General features: G+C 36.1%; 1 protein-coding gene across 3 annotated transcripts in view; it reads left to right on the forward strand.

The window, feature by feature from the left end:
* Positions 1–16,603, forward strand: part of Adam28 (ADAM metallopeptidase domain 28) — a 53,019-nt gene that overhangs the window by 13,770 nt on the left and 22,646 nt on the right. For all 3 annotated transcript variants that reach the window (XM_052191109.1, XM_052191110.1, XM_052191111.1), the window contains exons 7-14: positions 1,883–1,954; positions 3,162–3,233; positions 3,797–3,966; positions 6,369–6,453; positions 8,109–8,239; positions 10,612–10,789; positions 12,781–12,870; positions 15,209–15,404. In XM_052191109.1, the coding sequence (XP_052047069.1) occupies positions 1,883–1,954; positions 3,162–3,233; positions 3,797–3,966; positions 6,369–6,453; positions 8,109–8,239; positions 10,612–10,789; positions 12,781–12,870; positions 15,209–15,404 (994 nt within the window). The remainder of the gene's footprint in view (positions 1–1,882; positions 1,955–3,161; positions 3,234–3,796; positions 3,967–6,368; positions 6,454–8,108; positions 8,240–10,611; positions 10,790–12,780; positions 12,871–15,208; positions 15,405–16,603) is intronic.

Below are 16,603 nucleotides of genomic sequence, written 5' to 3' on the forward strand. Positions count from 1 at the left end.
GCTTGATTATCTCTTGCAAGTGTTTTCAGAATCTGTAAGCACCAGGCAGACTGGTTCTAAGTAAAACCAGCTAACCATCTAAGTTAAAAAACAAAACAAAACAACCCCCCTCAAACAAAAAGAAAACAAAACAAAACCTAAGGATGTTTCTCTTTGCCCTGGAATTAAATGATACCAGCCTTATCTAGGAACCCAGATGAGTTTGTTCCGCCCACATGTTTCTCTCAATATCACTTTAGTTCTGGTTGGCACTAGCCTCTGGTGTTCCATCTTGAGACTTTGGGAGCCATGTAGAAATGGCCACACTTTCCTGACATGCTGTTTTGTTGGCTTTCTGAAGCTCCTTTCTGGTCACCCTTTTTTGGTTGGTTACTTGATACTAGAAGCCCTGGTTAAACTGCTTTCTGCTTTTTGCTTTGGAATTCTTCCCAGGTAATCTCACTTAATCCAGATGTTTTTCCTTCAATGAGACTCTGTAGGGCTAGGATGTAGCTCAGTTAGTAGAATTCTTGCTAAGGTATATGAAACCCTGGGGTCCATGCCAGACACTTTGTAAAGAAGGCACAATGGTATTTGCCTGAAAATCCCAGCACTTAGAAGGTGGAGGCAATGCAATGGAATGAATTCAAATCCAACCTGGGATATATGAGTCCTTGGTTATAAAAAAGCAGGGGGAGGGGGAGACCTAGGGGAGACCTAGGAACTGGCTATTATTGCAAATATATTTTCAGTCTTGTAGCCATTTAAATATTTGGCGTCACAATATTAATATAGTAAACTAGAACTACTTGTTTTATGCACCAAACATAATATGCTTCTTTCCCATTTTTCCCACCCTAGTTGAACACTGCCACTGTTTGTTTCTAGTTGTGGCCCATGCATTGGAATTATTGTTGGTTTCTCTTCTCTTTCCTCACTCGGCGTCCATCTCTTCACTGAGCTCTCAGTATCCCAAGATCATCATGACAAAAGCTTGTCTGTCCTTTCTATATCTGTTCCGACCTTAGCAGAATCAACTCTCCTTGTACTAGGTGGAGTGACATTTCATTATAAAATGAATCATGTTAAAACCTTTGGATGTCTTTCCAGCCACCACATGTGACATAAGATCCAAGCTACCACCTGAGTTACACATGTCTGTTGGATTCTTCCCAGCATCTCCTACACTCTATGTCCCTGCATGTGCAAAATTCACATCCCATTTATTCTGACAACAACAACAACAACAAAAACTTTCCCTGTTTTTTTTTTAAAGATATCACTGCCAACTAACCATAAATCTTGGTATTTTAGATTTTTTTCTTTTCTTTTCTGGATTACATTCCAATTGTTTTCACTACTTGGCTTTCCATTTTTATGAGTATGATGTATAGACCAAGACTTTAAAAACCACTTTTTCTAATTGTCTATTTTGAAAACACTATCTAATGGCACACATTCAGTCATTCATTGAATCCACCCACAATACTAATTATAGTTGATACTTACATCTATTGGTTTGTCTCTCGTGAACTGCTATGCTGATGGACCAAGTAGATTTATCTATTCCAGTCTCCAGAGTAGTGTGAATACATATAGATTGGTAGTAAATATTTCTTCCTATGAAAAGAGGTAAGTATATACCTTACTAGATAATATATAAGATTATATCTTAAGTAATTTGTTTCTGAGGGTGGAATCATAAAAGACAATCATTTCTCTTCATTTTCTAACATTCTGAATCTTGTGTTTATGCATGCTGTGATGTTGTGGTAGAGTTAAAATAGTAATATTGTCTGTGTTGCTTCTCAGATACAATCCAAACTCTTTTAAGACCACACATGCTAAATAAAAGATCAATAGCAAAGATGATGTCTTAGTCATGGTTTTCCTTTTATTTCAGAAGGTGAATGATGGAATAGTTCAAGAGCCTAAGAAATACATAGAATATTATGTGGTCCTGGATAATGGTGAGGTAATTACATCAAATAAATGCATCTCACAAAATAATCTTTTTTTTTTTTTTTTTTTTTTTTTTTTTTTTTTTTTGAGACAGGGTTTCTGTGTGTAGCCTTGGCTGTTTTGGAACTCACTCTGTAGACCAGGCTGGCCTTGAACTCAGAAATCTGCCTACCTCTGCCTCCCAAGTGCTAGGATTAAAGGCGTGTGCACCACCACTGCCAGGTTCACAAAATAAACTTGTTCATAACTTACTGTGTAAAATAGAAATGTTCAGATCTATTTAGAAAGATGAAGAATATGAACCATGTGGAAAATAATTCTGTCTATGAAATTGATATCTATAATGAAAGTGACAGGTGTTTCTTCTCAGAAATAAATAACTGACACATATGCATGCATTATATTGTTGGCTCTAAAAATCTATTTTCTTACTATCTTTAGAGATACAAATTTAGTTTCCATTTAAACTACTTTGTCATGTTGTCATTGGTAAAGTTGTTCATCTGTAATGTAGGATTACACTCTGGGGGTAGCAGTCAAATATAAAAAAGCCCAGTGGATGGGCTCTTTGAAAAAAAGGAAACCATTGGTGTTAGATACCATTTCATTTCTTTTCTAGGAACACATTTTCTAATTGTGAGTTTCTAAACAGGTTCTCTGTGTGTTTAATGCCAACAGGAAAAATGCTTGAATCTCAAAACTATTGGAAAAATAATTATCACAACTCAAATCTATGGCCTTGTGTTGGGCTCATATACTGTGCATAGTTTTAACACATGGTGAACCATGCTTTGTACTATTTCTACATATTTAAGAAACCATGGAAATTAAATTAAGGCATATTTAGAATAATCCCTTGCTTTATTTTATTGAGGTTTTGCTTGAGACAGTCTTGCTGCATACCCAAGGCTGTCCTTACTCATGGTCCTCTTGCCTTGGCCCGTCACAGCTGAGATTACAGGTGTGCCACCATGCATGGCTAAATTTCTAAGATCTAAATGCTGACCTGCTATTTCAAGGGAGAAAATAAAATACTATTCCCCAAGTTCTTTAATTTTCATTGAAAGTGACTCAATTTGCTTTAAATTTTAAATTAAAATTTTAAATTATTAATAATTAATAGTTATAATCACTGTAAAGTGAGTTAAACTGTTTTTTTAAATCTTCCAATTCAGTGAATTTCTATCAGCTCTTATTTCTGTCTTTTCATTGTCTTTTAGTTTAAGAAATACAATAAAAATCTTGCTGAAATAAGAAAGAGAGTGCTTGAGATGGCCAATTACATCAACATGGTATGATATATTTTACTAAATGTAACTTTAAACACTTTGTGAAGGGGTGTTCTTGAGTGTTGTTATGGGTGAGCATGAATGTAGGAAGGAAACCAAGTCTCGTGGGGCTATGAGTGCCAGGGGCTGTGAGGAATGACTATGACTGTTACTATTTCATTAGATATTAATACCACATGTTCTTAGGATCAAAAGATAACAAGTCAAGTTTTATTTGGAAGAATTTTGTTTCCCAAAATTCGCTTAATAAAATACTGATAGCCAAATTATTGTAGGAAATCATTTCAGGGAGTGAAAGTAAACAAGAAACAAAATAGACCTAGCATCTCTGGAGCTATAGAATGTTACTTATTCACAGTTTCCTCATTCCATCTCGAAAATGACTCTCAAGTAGTTACTTGAATGTAATGTTCAGGAGCATTTTGTCAGAAGAAGTCCAGTAATGCTCAAAGCGATAAAGGAAATGAGATACTTGATGGTTTTTGAAAAATAAAGTGCATTGTAAATATTAAAAAATGATTTCAATGTTATAATTCACTGCTTTGTGATGTGCACTGTTTGGACAGCTTTACAACAAGCTTGATGCTCACGTGGCCTTAGTTGGAGTGGAAATCTGGACCGATGAGGATAAAATAAAGATAACACCAGATGCCAACACCACCCTGGAAAACTTCTCTAAGTGGAGGGGAAATGATCTGCTAAAACGAAAGCATCATGATATTGCCCAGCTCATCTCGTATGTATAATTTCCTCTTTGCATGATGAGAATGATATATAAGGGTGTAGGTAACATGTAAAAAGCTATACACAGATTTTTATTTGTTAGTTTTTTAACACACACACAGATGGGTTCTTGTTGAATATGTATTTGCTTTGGGTCCAAATTGTGGCTTTTTCCTTCAATATAGATAAGGCAAGCATTTATCAGAATTCTGTTTTATTGAGTCTGCACAAAAGAAGGAGAATTGTAGATCATGAAAAGAGGAATTGAAACTCTATGATTAGAAGAAATGATTAACTTTAGCCTTGAGTTAGGGGGGAAAGAATCAAAGAATCAAAGACTGAGTATTGTATCAAAACCCAACACTAGAGACTATTCAACTAAAAGACTAGTTAATAAAAAGAGTTAAAATAAATATAATGAAAGAAAAAAGCCTGTTCTTTGGTGTATTAAATCAAGAATGGGCCCCAGCACAGGTTCATAGTTAGAGTGGGTATGAGAGAAAGAGAGAGAGAGAGAGAGAGAGAGAGAGAGAGAGAGAGAGAGAGAGAGAGAGAGAACCAGGCTGTATGTCTGTATACACCATCTTTCATGTGGCCAGCATAGACTTCCTCTAGTATGTCCATTTCAACATAGTAGGATCTTTAAAAAGTTCTTCACTTCTCTCATACCAGCATTCCATGAAGCTCAGGAAAAACCTTGATCATTGCAACCTAACCCTCAATTTCACACAGTACCACAGTGGATATGATGTATACTCTTAACCACAATGGTTATATGCTCTTATCCACAATATATTCATGAACATAACTAAAATTCCATACTATTGGGCCCACCTAAAAGTGCTCATCAGGCTGTGAGCACTACAGGGAGGACTCATTGAAGGACATGGTGGAGAATAGCAGACACAACTCCTTCACTTAGAAAAGTGACTTCTAGATTGAGACACACTTTGGTGTAGTTTGTTCCTTAAGGAGTTCCTGAGCTATGATCTTAGTAGCTAGAAAACCTAAATGATTTGAACTTTCTCAAGAGAGTCAGTCAAATTGCTGTATATTCATATACTATATATACAGCAATGGCATAGAAAGATGGAAATAATATAAAAGATTTAAATGTGTGGTCAAAGTTTAATGGAACACTGAGAAGAGATCTCTTGAACAGATGAGCTCAAACAGGAAAAAATGATACAAATTCTCTGGATAGAAGATTCACTGTTCCAATTCTAATGGTAAGCCTTTCCATTTGCTAGACAAATTAACAAGATGCCTATGTGCAGGAATAACCAGATAATAATATTAATTTGTCCAAATATACTCTATTCATGGAAAAAAGAAGCCAAAATAGATTAATTACAAAATGGAAGATGTTCTCTTTATAAATGTTATCAAAAAAAAAAGAAAGAAAAAATATGTTATCAATGTTGAGAATTGATACCATCCCAAGGCAGAATCAAGTATCAAATCATCTATAATATGAATTTAAGATAAGTTACCAACATGATAAATCTTTAAATATGCCAAAATGCAGAAGTATAATTTCCATATAAAAAGTTTTGAAATAATGAGAGGTATTTTTTCCAATACTATCTGTAAATAAATATTTAAATAAAAAGATAAAATATACAGGGAATGGAAAGCAAAGGGAAAATTCTATTAATTTTCTCAGTTTTCATGGCAGAATCAATATTTTTCCCCATTGATGATGTTTAATGAGAAAAAACAAGTTGAACCAACTAGGAGAATTAAAAAAAATGACAGGTGCTTAGAATTATCTGTAAGTGAACAAGGCTCAAAGCCTCGTGCAGATAGCAAAAGAACATTGGCCAAGAAAGGCACTGTCACCACTGCTAATTAAAAATAAAGAAACTCCAAAAGCAAAATTAGAGTCAGTAAAATCCATTAGCAAATAAATGCAATTGGTCCAAACATGTTTCTGTTCAATGCAAAGTACTTAATAACATAAATACTTTTAAAATATTTCTCCAACAAAAACATTATAAAAATAACATGAATAAGTGCTTAAAATAAAGTATGAGAAAGATACAAATTTTAAAAATATATACATAACATTTAGCTTATAACCAAACAGTTATTTACAGGAGTGCATTTGATAGGACTAAAGGACAAAAAGTTTCTTGACAAAGGATAAGAATAAATTTAAAAGGAAATTAAATTATAATATCATGAGCACATGGTAAACATTGAATGTTCTTAAATTCAAATGCTTGAATTTCAAGTTCTGCAGACGATAGTATTGGAAACATACCTCTCACTATTTCAAAACCCAAGTTAATACTTAAGTGGTCGTTGGAAACTTAAATTTCTCTAGTACTTGTTTAGAGTTTTAAAGGAATTGTTAACTTTTTAAATAAGTTGCTTTTCTCACTTTTCTTTCTGTTCCCTTCTTCCTTATAGCTCAACAGACTTTTCTGGATCAACAGTGGGTCTAGCCTTCATGTCTTCAATGTGTTCGCCTTACCATTCTGTTGGCATTGTTCAGGTCTGTTTGAAGATCAAACACTGATTCTATGCAAATCCCGAATTCTTCTACCCTGTCCATAGAGAAGGTCGCCTTCTGCCTGTTTCTAAATAAATACAGCAACTAAATAGCAAATATTGACCTAACCTGGCATTCTGATATAAATCTAATGTATTCATAAAATATTGTCTTAATTTATAATGATAATGCAGCTCCAGGATTTCTGCATCTAGATTCAAGGGCAGTATCTACCTGTAGCTTTATTTTTGTATAATATGACTTTTAAAGATTTTGTTGTTATAAGAAATTTGGCCACATTCAGGGAGTTGGGATATATTCCTCACTCTGATCTTATGGACTATTGAAATAGAATTGCTACTATTTCTCCCAAGTGTTCAACAAAATTGACCAGTAAAAATGTGTGTGACTGTAGTTTTCCTTTAGAAAGAATTCTGAAATCTACTGTTATTGATTCATTGATTTATTCATACTTTTCAGATTATTTTTACTTGAGTAACCAGGCTAATTTCATCTTTTTGAAAAGAATCCACATATTTCAGTGGGCAAAATTGATAGATGATATCCACCACAATTTTTACCATATCACTAATAAGCCCATCCCTTATCTAGTTACCATATCGATTGTGTATAGTTGTTTTGTTATGGCCAGTTTCCATTGGTGTTTATCAATTTCCTTTATCTTTACAAAGATCAGTGATGCTTTCAATGTTTCTTCCTCTAAGATTGACTTTTGCTCTTGTATTAATAATTCTTTTCTATTTATACCACATTAAATTTGTTCTTCTTTAATGCAATTAATGCCTCATATATAGCATTTTAGCTGTGGCAATGCATTGAGCAAATGTTGTATCTATTCACCTTAAATACTTCATAATTTTTCTTTTGGGCTTTAACTCATATTATTTATAAGTGTTATATAGAATTTTCTATTATTTTATGCATTGTAGTATACTTTGTACAATTTTATTTTTTGATAGTTTTCTTTAGTTAGTGGCTCTATATAAATTGACATGAAATTGTCTTCTGTTAGTGTTCAATAATTGTCAATAATATGAACGTAATCTATAGCACTTTTTGGGTCTTTTGAATCTTTAAAGTAGGCATTGAATTATATAAACATAGTTGCTAGTTTGATCTCTATTTTTATCTTTCAACTGCATGTTTTCTCTTCGTGGCTTTTGAAACTCTCTTGTTGTATATTTAAATAAGTATAATAATTGCCTCTCTGAAGAACTAATCCTTTTATTATCTCAGAATCCCTACTAATGATCATCCCTGAAGTACTGATTATCCAGGAGCCCACTTTGTCTCATGTTGAAATGGTTGTACTGATATTTTGGAATTACTGTTCAATGATAAATTTATTTCCCTACTTGTATTTCTTCGTGTGTGTGTGTGTGTGTGTGTGTGTGTGTGTGTGTGTGAGAGAGAGAGAGAGAGAGAGAGAGAGAGAGAGAGAGAGAGAGAGAGAGAGAAAGAGTGAGAGTGAGAGAGAGAGAGTGAGAGACAGAGACAGAGAGAACACATACATACACACATACACCATGTGGAGAGAGAGAGAGAGAGAGAGAGAGAGAGAGAGAGAGAGATCTTCAGCTGAACTGGACACCAGGAAGAGTATGTCTCCATGGCATTTTCCCCATTATTACCATTAGGACCACAGTAACCACCATCTTCGAGTCGCGGGAACAATGGCGCATGAAATGGGCCACAACCTTGGCATGATTCATGACTACTTGAGTTGCAAGTGCCCATCTGAAGTCTGTGTGATGGAGCAATCACTAAGGTGAGGGTGTTGGGGATAAGCTGTGTGTCTCTGGTACTGTGGTTGGTGCTATCTTCAAGGTCATAGTCATCAACTTGTTGAAGAGTTTATGTTTCAGAATTAGAAGAATTTTAGTAAAATCAGCAAGTTTATATTTTTATATTTTGAATATATATAGCATTCAATAATGAGTGAAGGACAATGTCATAGGGACAAAGGTTTGTATTGGAAAGCATGCAGAATGCAAAAGATAACCCAGATTTTCAGGAGCAAGTGTGACCACAAAGGCAAAGGCTGTGCTCCTAGGGTAGCACACAGCTTGTACAGACTCTCAGCTCTGGATTCAGACACAGTTCTTACAGCCTTGATGACCCTTCTGTAAGAATACTTGACAGGCCTAGGCAGATAAGAATTCATAAAGCTAAATGGTATTGACAACCAAACATTACTGTAAATTTTAAAAGTTCATTTTCCTTAATTCCATTTAGTTCATAATAATTTAATATTTGACTCCCTGTACCATACCAGCTGACCTGCACCCACATGTATTTTAAAATTATTTATTTACATGTGGATAGTTATTTTGCCTATATGTATGTCTGTGCACCACTTGCATATGGTGCCATTGGAGGCCAGAAGAGGGCTTCATGTCTCCTAACACTAGGGTTACAGACAGTAGTGGAGCTGCCACATGGGAGTCTGTAGCCAAACCAGGATTCTCTGGAGGAGCAGCCAGTGGATGAGTTTAACTGCTGAGCCATCTCTCCAGCTCCAATATGTAATTAAAAAGAAATGTGCCATACTAGACATACATTCTCTCTTTGAAGTTAGGGCAGCTTGTCAATTTCTTCTTGTGTTATCTACATGGTGTATGGTGCCAAAATATCCTTGGATTTTTGTCAAATTTTCCATAAACTCAGAGTGGGTGACTACAGGAAAAGAGTTTTGGAAGAAAACTCTAATGATGTCCCTCATCAGAAGAGTGAATAGAGAAAATATTGCACATTTTACACAATGAAGCTGTTAAAAAACAAACAAATAAAAAAGAATAAACAAAGAAAAAAGTGAAATGTGTAGGCAAATGGATGGAACTAGGAAAAAAACCATCCTGAATGAGGTACCTCAGATCCAGAAAGACAAACATCATCAGCCAGCATCAGAGACACTTCCTTTTGCACCACCAGAGGGGAACAGCTAAAGATACCGAAGGCCGGACATAGAGTGAGAAATTTAGAACAACTAGACCAAAATGAGATCCTGTTCCTCCTCTCAGAGTTCACGAAATCAGTGGAGGAGAAGGTGCAGAGAGTGTTAGAGCCAGAGAGCATAGAGAACACCAGGAAAGCAAGGCCTCTAAGCCAACATGAGCAAAGCTCCGATGAACTCACAGAGCCTGAGGCAGCATGCACATGGCCTGTATGGGTCCTACAAGTTGTCTGTGTATATATTATGGCTTCCCATTAGTGTTTTTATAGAATTACTTAGTGTTAAAACAAGTGGGTCTCTGTTTCTGGTGCCTTCTCTTGGGTTCTTTTCTTCACGTTGATTTGTCTTGTCCAAATTTGATGTGATAGCTTTTGTTTTATAATATTATATTTATTTTGTTATATTTTAGAATTATCTCTTAGAAGCACATTCTTTTCTGGATAGGAAGGGAAGAATTGAGAGAAATATAGGGAGGGAAAATCATAATCAGAATATATTATGTGAGGGAAAAAATCTATTTTCAATAAAAGGGGAAAACGAGATTTCTCACAGGAAAGAAAATGAAAAAAAAATACTTTTATCATTGTGTTACTGAAAAATTTTTTCAGGAAGTCTTATCTTGAATGAATCTCTCTCTTTCTGTACACACACACACGCACACACACACACACACACACACACACTTCCTCTTTTCTGTTCTTCCCTTTCTGCTTACTCTATTGGGTTATTTTTTTCATACTCCTTCCATGCAAAGGGTCTGGCTTTCCTCCAGTTGCACAGTTGCCATCTCTCCCAGTTATTACTGCATGTTTAACCCCGACCTTCATTAATAAGGTGAAAAATGACAATTGATACCTAACTAGAGGAATATGAGTTTTTAGATCTATGCATAAATATGATTCAGTTATTCCAAAATAATCTAAGGATGAGAGCCTGACACAGACAGGCCATGGCACATTTTTGTTCTTATTGGAAGACCATCTTGCTACACTTTGAGAATGATCATGTTTTTCCACTAAGCTAAGATGCTTATGTTCACACAGGAGGGTGAGTCTAGAAATGTAGATGTTCTCACATCTTAGAACCTGGTGTTTTGGATTTGATCTTTGAGGTAAATTGTAGATATCTTTGTAGCTGATATCAGGCATTATGATTGCACTGGTTTGTCTCCTTCTCTATCTGCATAGGTTCCATATGCCTACAGATTTCAGCTCCTGCAGTCGTGTCAATTATGGACAGTTTCTTGAAGAAAAATTATCACATTGCCTCTTTAATAGCCCGTTGCCATCAGATATCATATCCACCCCAGTCTGTGGGAATCAGTTATTGGAAATGAATGAGGACTGTGACTGTGGTACACCCAAGGTACTTTAAAATACCCTTTAAAATAATCTAGTTCACTTAGCAATTACTAAGTGTGTGTGTGTGTGTGTGTGTGTGTTTATAAAGATTATGTTGCCCACTGATAAAATGAATTTCTTGGGGCTTTTGGATAGGTAGGTATTTTTCAGGCTAATATGATGTGCAAGACTTAATATTTCTTTATCCTCCTCACTAGATCCTTTTCCATCCTCACTTAGCAATACCCCTCACCAATACAGACTTCATGTCTTCATCCCTAATATTCTGGTTGAAATTCTTTGGATAGCTCAAGTGACTGTGTGTCATTGAGCATCCCTTTAGGCATTGCAATATGGCACTGTTTAGAGACAGCAAATCATTTGCTTTCCAAGGCTCACAGACCTGACTAGAACGAGAATCAAGATCTAGATTCAGTCTTAATTATTGACTCCCACACCCACTTGCAGAATGGATTGCTATGTCGCATATCTCACATCTGTCAAGACTCAGAAGTTGTTGGCATCACAATCCCTGTCCAGACCTCAACCCATTCACAGGCCAGCCAAAATTCTAAGTAGAGTTCTGCCCTAATCACATTATTTCACTTAACAGGAGTGATGCATGATTTCTTCTGAGGATTAGCTTTACAGTGACTTCAGAATAAGATTTAAAATTTATTCATTCTATCTTCAAGGGTTATCTTCCCCTGATTGTGTTTATATTTAAATTAAGGGAAGTAGTTTTAACTCTAAAAATATTACAACAGTTGAAGTCTTGCTTTTCCATAAGAATCTTAACAGGAGCATTGGAAGGTTCCTGAAGTTCTAGGTTCTCTAGCATCTCTGCAAAAATAGTTTGGAGTTTGGATCTCTCAAAAATACCAAAATCAAAATAAATTATATTGCTTTAATGGGAGTCCAACCATTTGACATTGCAATAAGATGTCACTGACAAATGCATTGCATCACATTAGTGGCTAATCTGGGATGTGTACTAGAATTGAATTGATGGACAAAATATACACGTCAAAGACTAATTTAATAATATTCAGTATCAATAAGTTTGAACTGTAACTTTGCTGGTGTAACCTGTGCCCCTAAAAAGTATAAAAATTGCTTGTAATAGCCATTTGGAGTTGCCTTATTAGTAACTTGCCTTGAGGGACTAATTGAAGGTTGACCCTCATGCACCAGAAAATAAACCTCTTGCTTTTGCATCAATCAAAACAAAACAAAAACAAACAAAAAGCCAAAACTTTATTGTATTACAAAAGCTAGACCCCAAGAAAGAGGCTTCAAGTTAGATCCAGCTTGAATCTTCAGAGTATTGTGTCTAAAATGTGTGGTGTCTTCAGCAATAGAGACTTACTTTTAACCACCTAGAAGTAATTAAGAGCAGCAGCAATGGCCTATATTGGTTTTGGAGTTGCTTGGACTCTATTGACTAACAACTCAAAATGGAATTTACATGTCTGGAACTGGGGTTTTTGTTAGATGGTCTATAGCTTTTGTGAGAAGTATTGTCATCCCAAGTGACATTACTTCATTTAATACATACGCATACACACACGCACACAAACACATGCACATGTAAAAATAATAATAATAATATTCGGTATCTATGTTGACTATGGAACTAAATTGAAGATGAGACAGAAGCATAACTGATGATCTGGGTAAATTAAGTTGGATTTTCCTGAAAACTGTCATTTCCTTTTGTTTTTCTTCATATTTCATCATGAAAAATAACCCATTAATATTTATATGAAAGACTTGGGGGAAATATATTTGATTAAAAGAATAGAAAGAATATGTCTGTTAAAACATATGTAAGAACATATCAGAAAAAAAAAACTACCAGCAGCTCAGACTCTTTCTAATAGTGTCTTTGCTTATCCTCATTGTACTGAAGGAAGATTTTAAATGATAGAAAATAATGGATGTATGTGACAAATAACCTATATTATGAATTGTATTAATATAATATCTGCTTTCATCTGTGGTGATATTTCCCAGGAATGCACCAACAAATGCTGTGATGCAAGGACCTGTAAAATTAAGGCAGGTTTCCAGTGTGCCCTGGGGGAATGCTGTGAGAAATGCCAAGTAAGACTCTGATGTTTTATTTTTCTATATTAATGTTTCAGTGATTATGTTAAACGAAACAGGCAGGTCAGTGTTTTTCTTCCTTCAAAATAAAGACTCAATCACTCACTAGGTACTTTACAAATTCAGTGAGATATCCAGTAATGCAAATAAGATATTATCTCATTTTCTTTTGAGTGAAAGGAGTCTTAGGGGAAAAATGTGAAAAATAGGGTGTCTTCTATTAGTGATAACCAGGACAACCCATGAGAACATTATACCAACTAAATGAAAAAAGACAAGAGAGACAAATGCTGCATGATCTCTTGTTGATACAGACTCTAAAATCATTGACATTAGGGCTGGACATGTGATTCAGCCGGCAGAGTGCTTGTCTAGTATAAACCAGCTATGGTGGCTTATGCCTTAAATCTCAGCATTCAGGAGGTAGAGGTAAGGGGATTGGAAGTTCAGAATTATCTCTTTCTATACAAAGGTTTCAAGACCAGCCTGGAATACATCAGGCTCCACTTAACAAAAGAGTTGACTGTGCAGATACAGAGTAAAGCCACAGTTATCAGTGGTGGAAAATGAGGGGCTGTTGGCAAAGGGGTAACAACAGGCAGTTATATGAGGTTAACGGAGCTAAAGGTGTCGTGTGCAGCAGGCACATGCACCTATATGCAATGTAAAAATAATGGATACTGTAGTGGAAGTTTGCTGAGAGTGGATTTCACATGTTCTCTCTATAAGCATACACTTGCATGCACAAAGCTTAACCTTATGAGATCAATGCTAATTTGCTGACCATAATAATGCTAATTTTCTGACCATTATAATTGTTTCACTATAGAGATGTACACACACACACACACCAAAATGCCACATTGTTCACCTTAAATTCATACAGTATAATTTTTGAGAAATAAAAAAATGTGGTCACTATTTAATAGACAAACCAACATGTGCAAACATGACTGACACATTATTTAAACCTAAATTCAATCCTAAAATTCTTAGGCAAATAGGTAGGAAGTGGAAAATATCATCCTAAGTGAGGTAACCCAATCACAAAAGAATACACATAGTATGCACTCACTGATTAAGTGGATATTATCCTAGAAGCTTGGAATACCCAAGACCCAAGACACATGTGAATACATATCAAATGATGCCAAAGATAAAAGAAGGAGAGGCCCCTGGTCCTGGAAAGGCTCAATGCAGCAGTGTAGGGGAATACCAGGACAGAGAAGTGGGAGGGGGTTGATTGGGGAACAGGGTGAGGGAAGAGAGCTTATGGGACTTTCAGGGAGGGGGCATCCAGGAAAGGGGGAATCATTTAGGATGTAAATAAAGAATATATCTAATTTAAAAAATTAAACCTAAATTAAAGGAGTTGTTCTCACTACATGGAAGAAAAAGAAGCAAAGATTTACACTGGAGAGATCAGAGGACACTTTACATGAAAACATTTTTTGCTTACTGGAAAACAGAATGATGTGACTTTAGATTTAGATTTTGACACTAAAAGAAAGCATGTCTAAATGATAAGAGAGGGTGGGAGGACTCTGGGTTGTTTGTTATAAGAGAACTAAGTTGGCTGAAGCTGTGGGAATTACATTTGGAGGGCTGGTAAACTCTGGCTGCAGTTTTGGTCTGATCCTGCAATTGGTATTATAATAATGGAAGTTGTTTGGTGCATGTGGTCTGTGCCTAATCACACAGCTAGCAAAAGATGGTCCTCCTTTGATTTGCTGAAGTGGAGGAGGAGTTTGTTTTATCAAGGTTTTTTTTTTTTAAGTAGGGGCAAAATTTATGGTACTGTTGTAACAGGATTCATATAGCAAGACAGTACTTGGCTATTTCCTTTTTCACCATACAACATTCCGTAACAAGAGGTGACATGAAATGCCCTACTCTGTAATGAAAAGAACCCAGGAAACTTGATGCCTGGGAAAGTCTTGAGGTATGCAGATTTGCTGTTGGCAGATTTGTCTCCCTTTCACTTCACTAAAGAGTCCTGAAGTTACAGACTTAAATCTTGTAAATCATGACAAAGAAGCATTCAACAAAGGGAGACAAACAACTCCCTGCACGCCATCTAAGACATTGCCCAGTGTGCCTCTTATATTACTATACGTTTCTTTAGTGTTAGTATTACAAATCCATACATTAATTGTTTGAAGACTCAGAGCACTGGCCAACATCAACACAAGTGACATGACATGGATATAGTGCAAAATGAATCATGTTAAAATTATGCCATGACTCTGAAGACTAAATGGTATGTTTATGTTACTCTAAGGTGTTAGAGCAAAAGGCAGGGTGACACATACTCTCAATTTCTGCTTCCTTGCAGCTTAAAAAACCTGGGGTTGTGTGCAGAGCAGCAAAAGATGAGTGTGATCTGCCTGAAATGTGTGATGGTAAATCCAGCCATTGCCCAGTTGACAGATTCAGAGTCAATGGCTTCCCTTGCCAAAATGGGCTTGGCTACTGCTTGAAGGGCAGCTGCCCCACCCTTGAGCAGCAGTGCATGGACATGTGGGGCCCAGGTAAGAGTCTGCATTTGTTACTTCTTTTGCTACTGTGACAAAATGCCTAAAGAAATAAACTTAACAAAATGAGGGTTAAATTTTGCTCCCAGTTCCAGGGGATGTCCTTTAGGAAGGGGAAGTCAAGAATGCAGTTGGTTATATTGTATCTCCAATCAGGAAGCACAAAAAGATGAAACCCAGGCTGAGTTCAGCTTTTCCTTTGTTTATGTATTCTGGGACTTCAGCTCATATATGATGCCACCCAGACTCAAGGTGGGCTTTCCCTCCTTAGTCAAATATTTCTGGAAATAACCTCCTGAATATACCCAGAAGTGAGTTTCCATGGAGATCCCATCATTCATCGGGTTTATGAGGATGAGCATCACAGGGACAAATTCCTCTCCGTGTCTACATCAGCCCAGTTACAGGGTTTGACTTTGGCCAAAGAATCAAACTATTCTATTCCTCCTATAAACTATGTCACTTCTCAAAATTACAAATAAGTCTCTTTAACATATTTAATTAGAGGTTTTATATACATTGCTTCTTGGCCTTTTGGCTAAGATTAAGTGTAGAGGTTTTATACACGAGTACACTGTGTTTACATCAATTTATCTCTTCCTTTATCTAACTCCTCTCTCACTCTCATCCCTTATTCCTACACTTCCCCACACACACATACAGAACATGTTGCTCATACATAGACATGTTTAGGGCTAACCACTTGGTATTGCATAACTTAGCAGTTTTCTCATAAGTAATGAAAACAGATTCTTCCCCCCTTCGCAGCCATTGGCTCATGTAGTTTTTCACATAGGGGTGGTATCTTATGGTTTCTCATATTTCCATTGTGTGGTGAATGATGTGGTCATTATGCAGATTTTGCTTAGGCAATGACACTCTTGAGATTTCATAGGGTCATATCTAGAAGACACTACATTGCAGTAGACATCTTGGTCCTCTGGCTCTTTTATTTTTCTGCCCTCTTTTTCATAATTTTCCTGGAGCCTGAAGTGTAGGGATTACATTGTTGGTGTGCTAAGAATAGGAACCCCATGGTCATTGTCTTAGTCAGGATTGCATTCCTGTACAAAACATCAAGACCAAGAAGCAAGTTGGGGAGGAAAGGGTTTATTCAGCTTATACATCCACATTGTTGTTCATCACCAAAGGAAGTCAAGACAGGAACTCACACAGGACAGGAACTTGGAAGCAGG

Source organism: Apodemus sylvaticus, chromosome 8 (genome assembly GCF_947179515.1).
Source record: "Apodemus sylvaticus chromosome 8, mApoSyl1.1, whole genome shotgun sequence".
Classification (NCBI taxonomy): Eukaryota; Metazoa; Chordata; class Mammalia; order Rodentia; family Muridae; genus Apodemus; species Apodemus sylvaticus.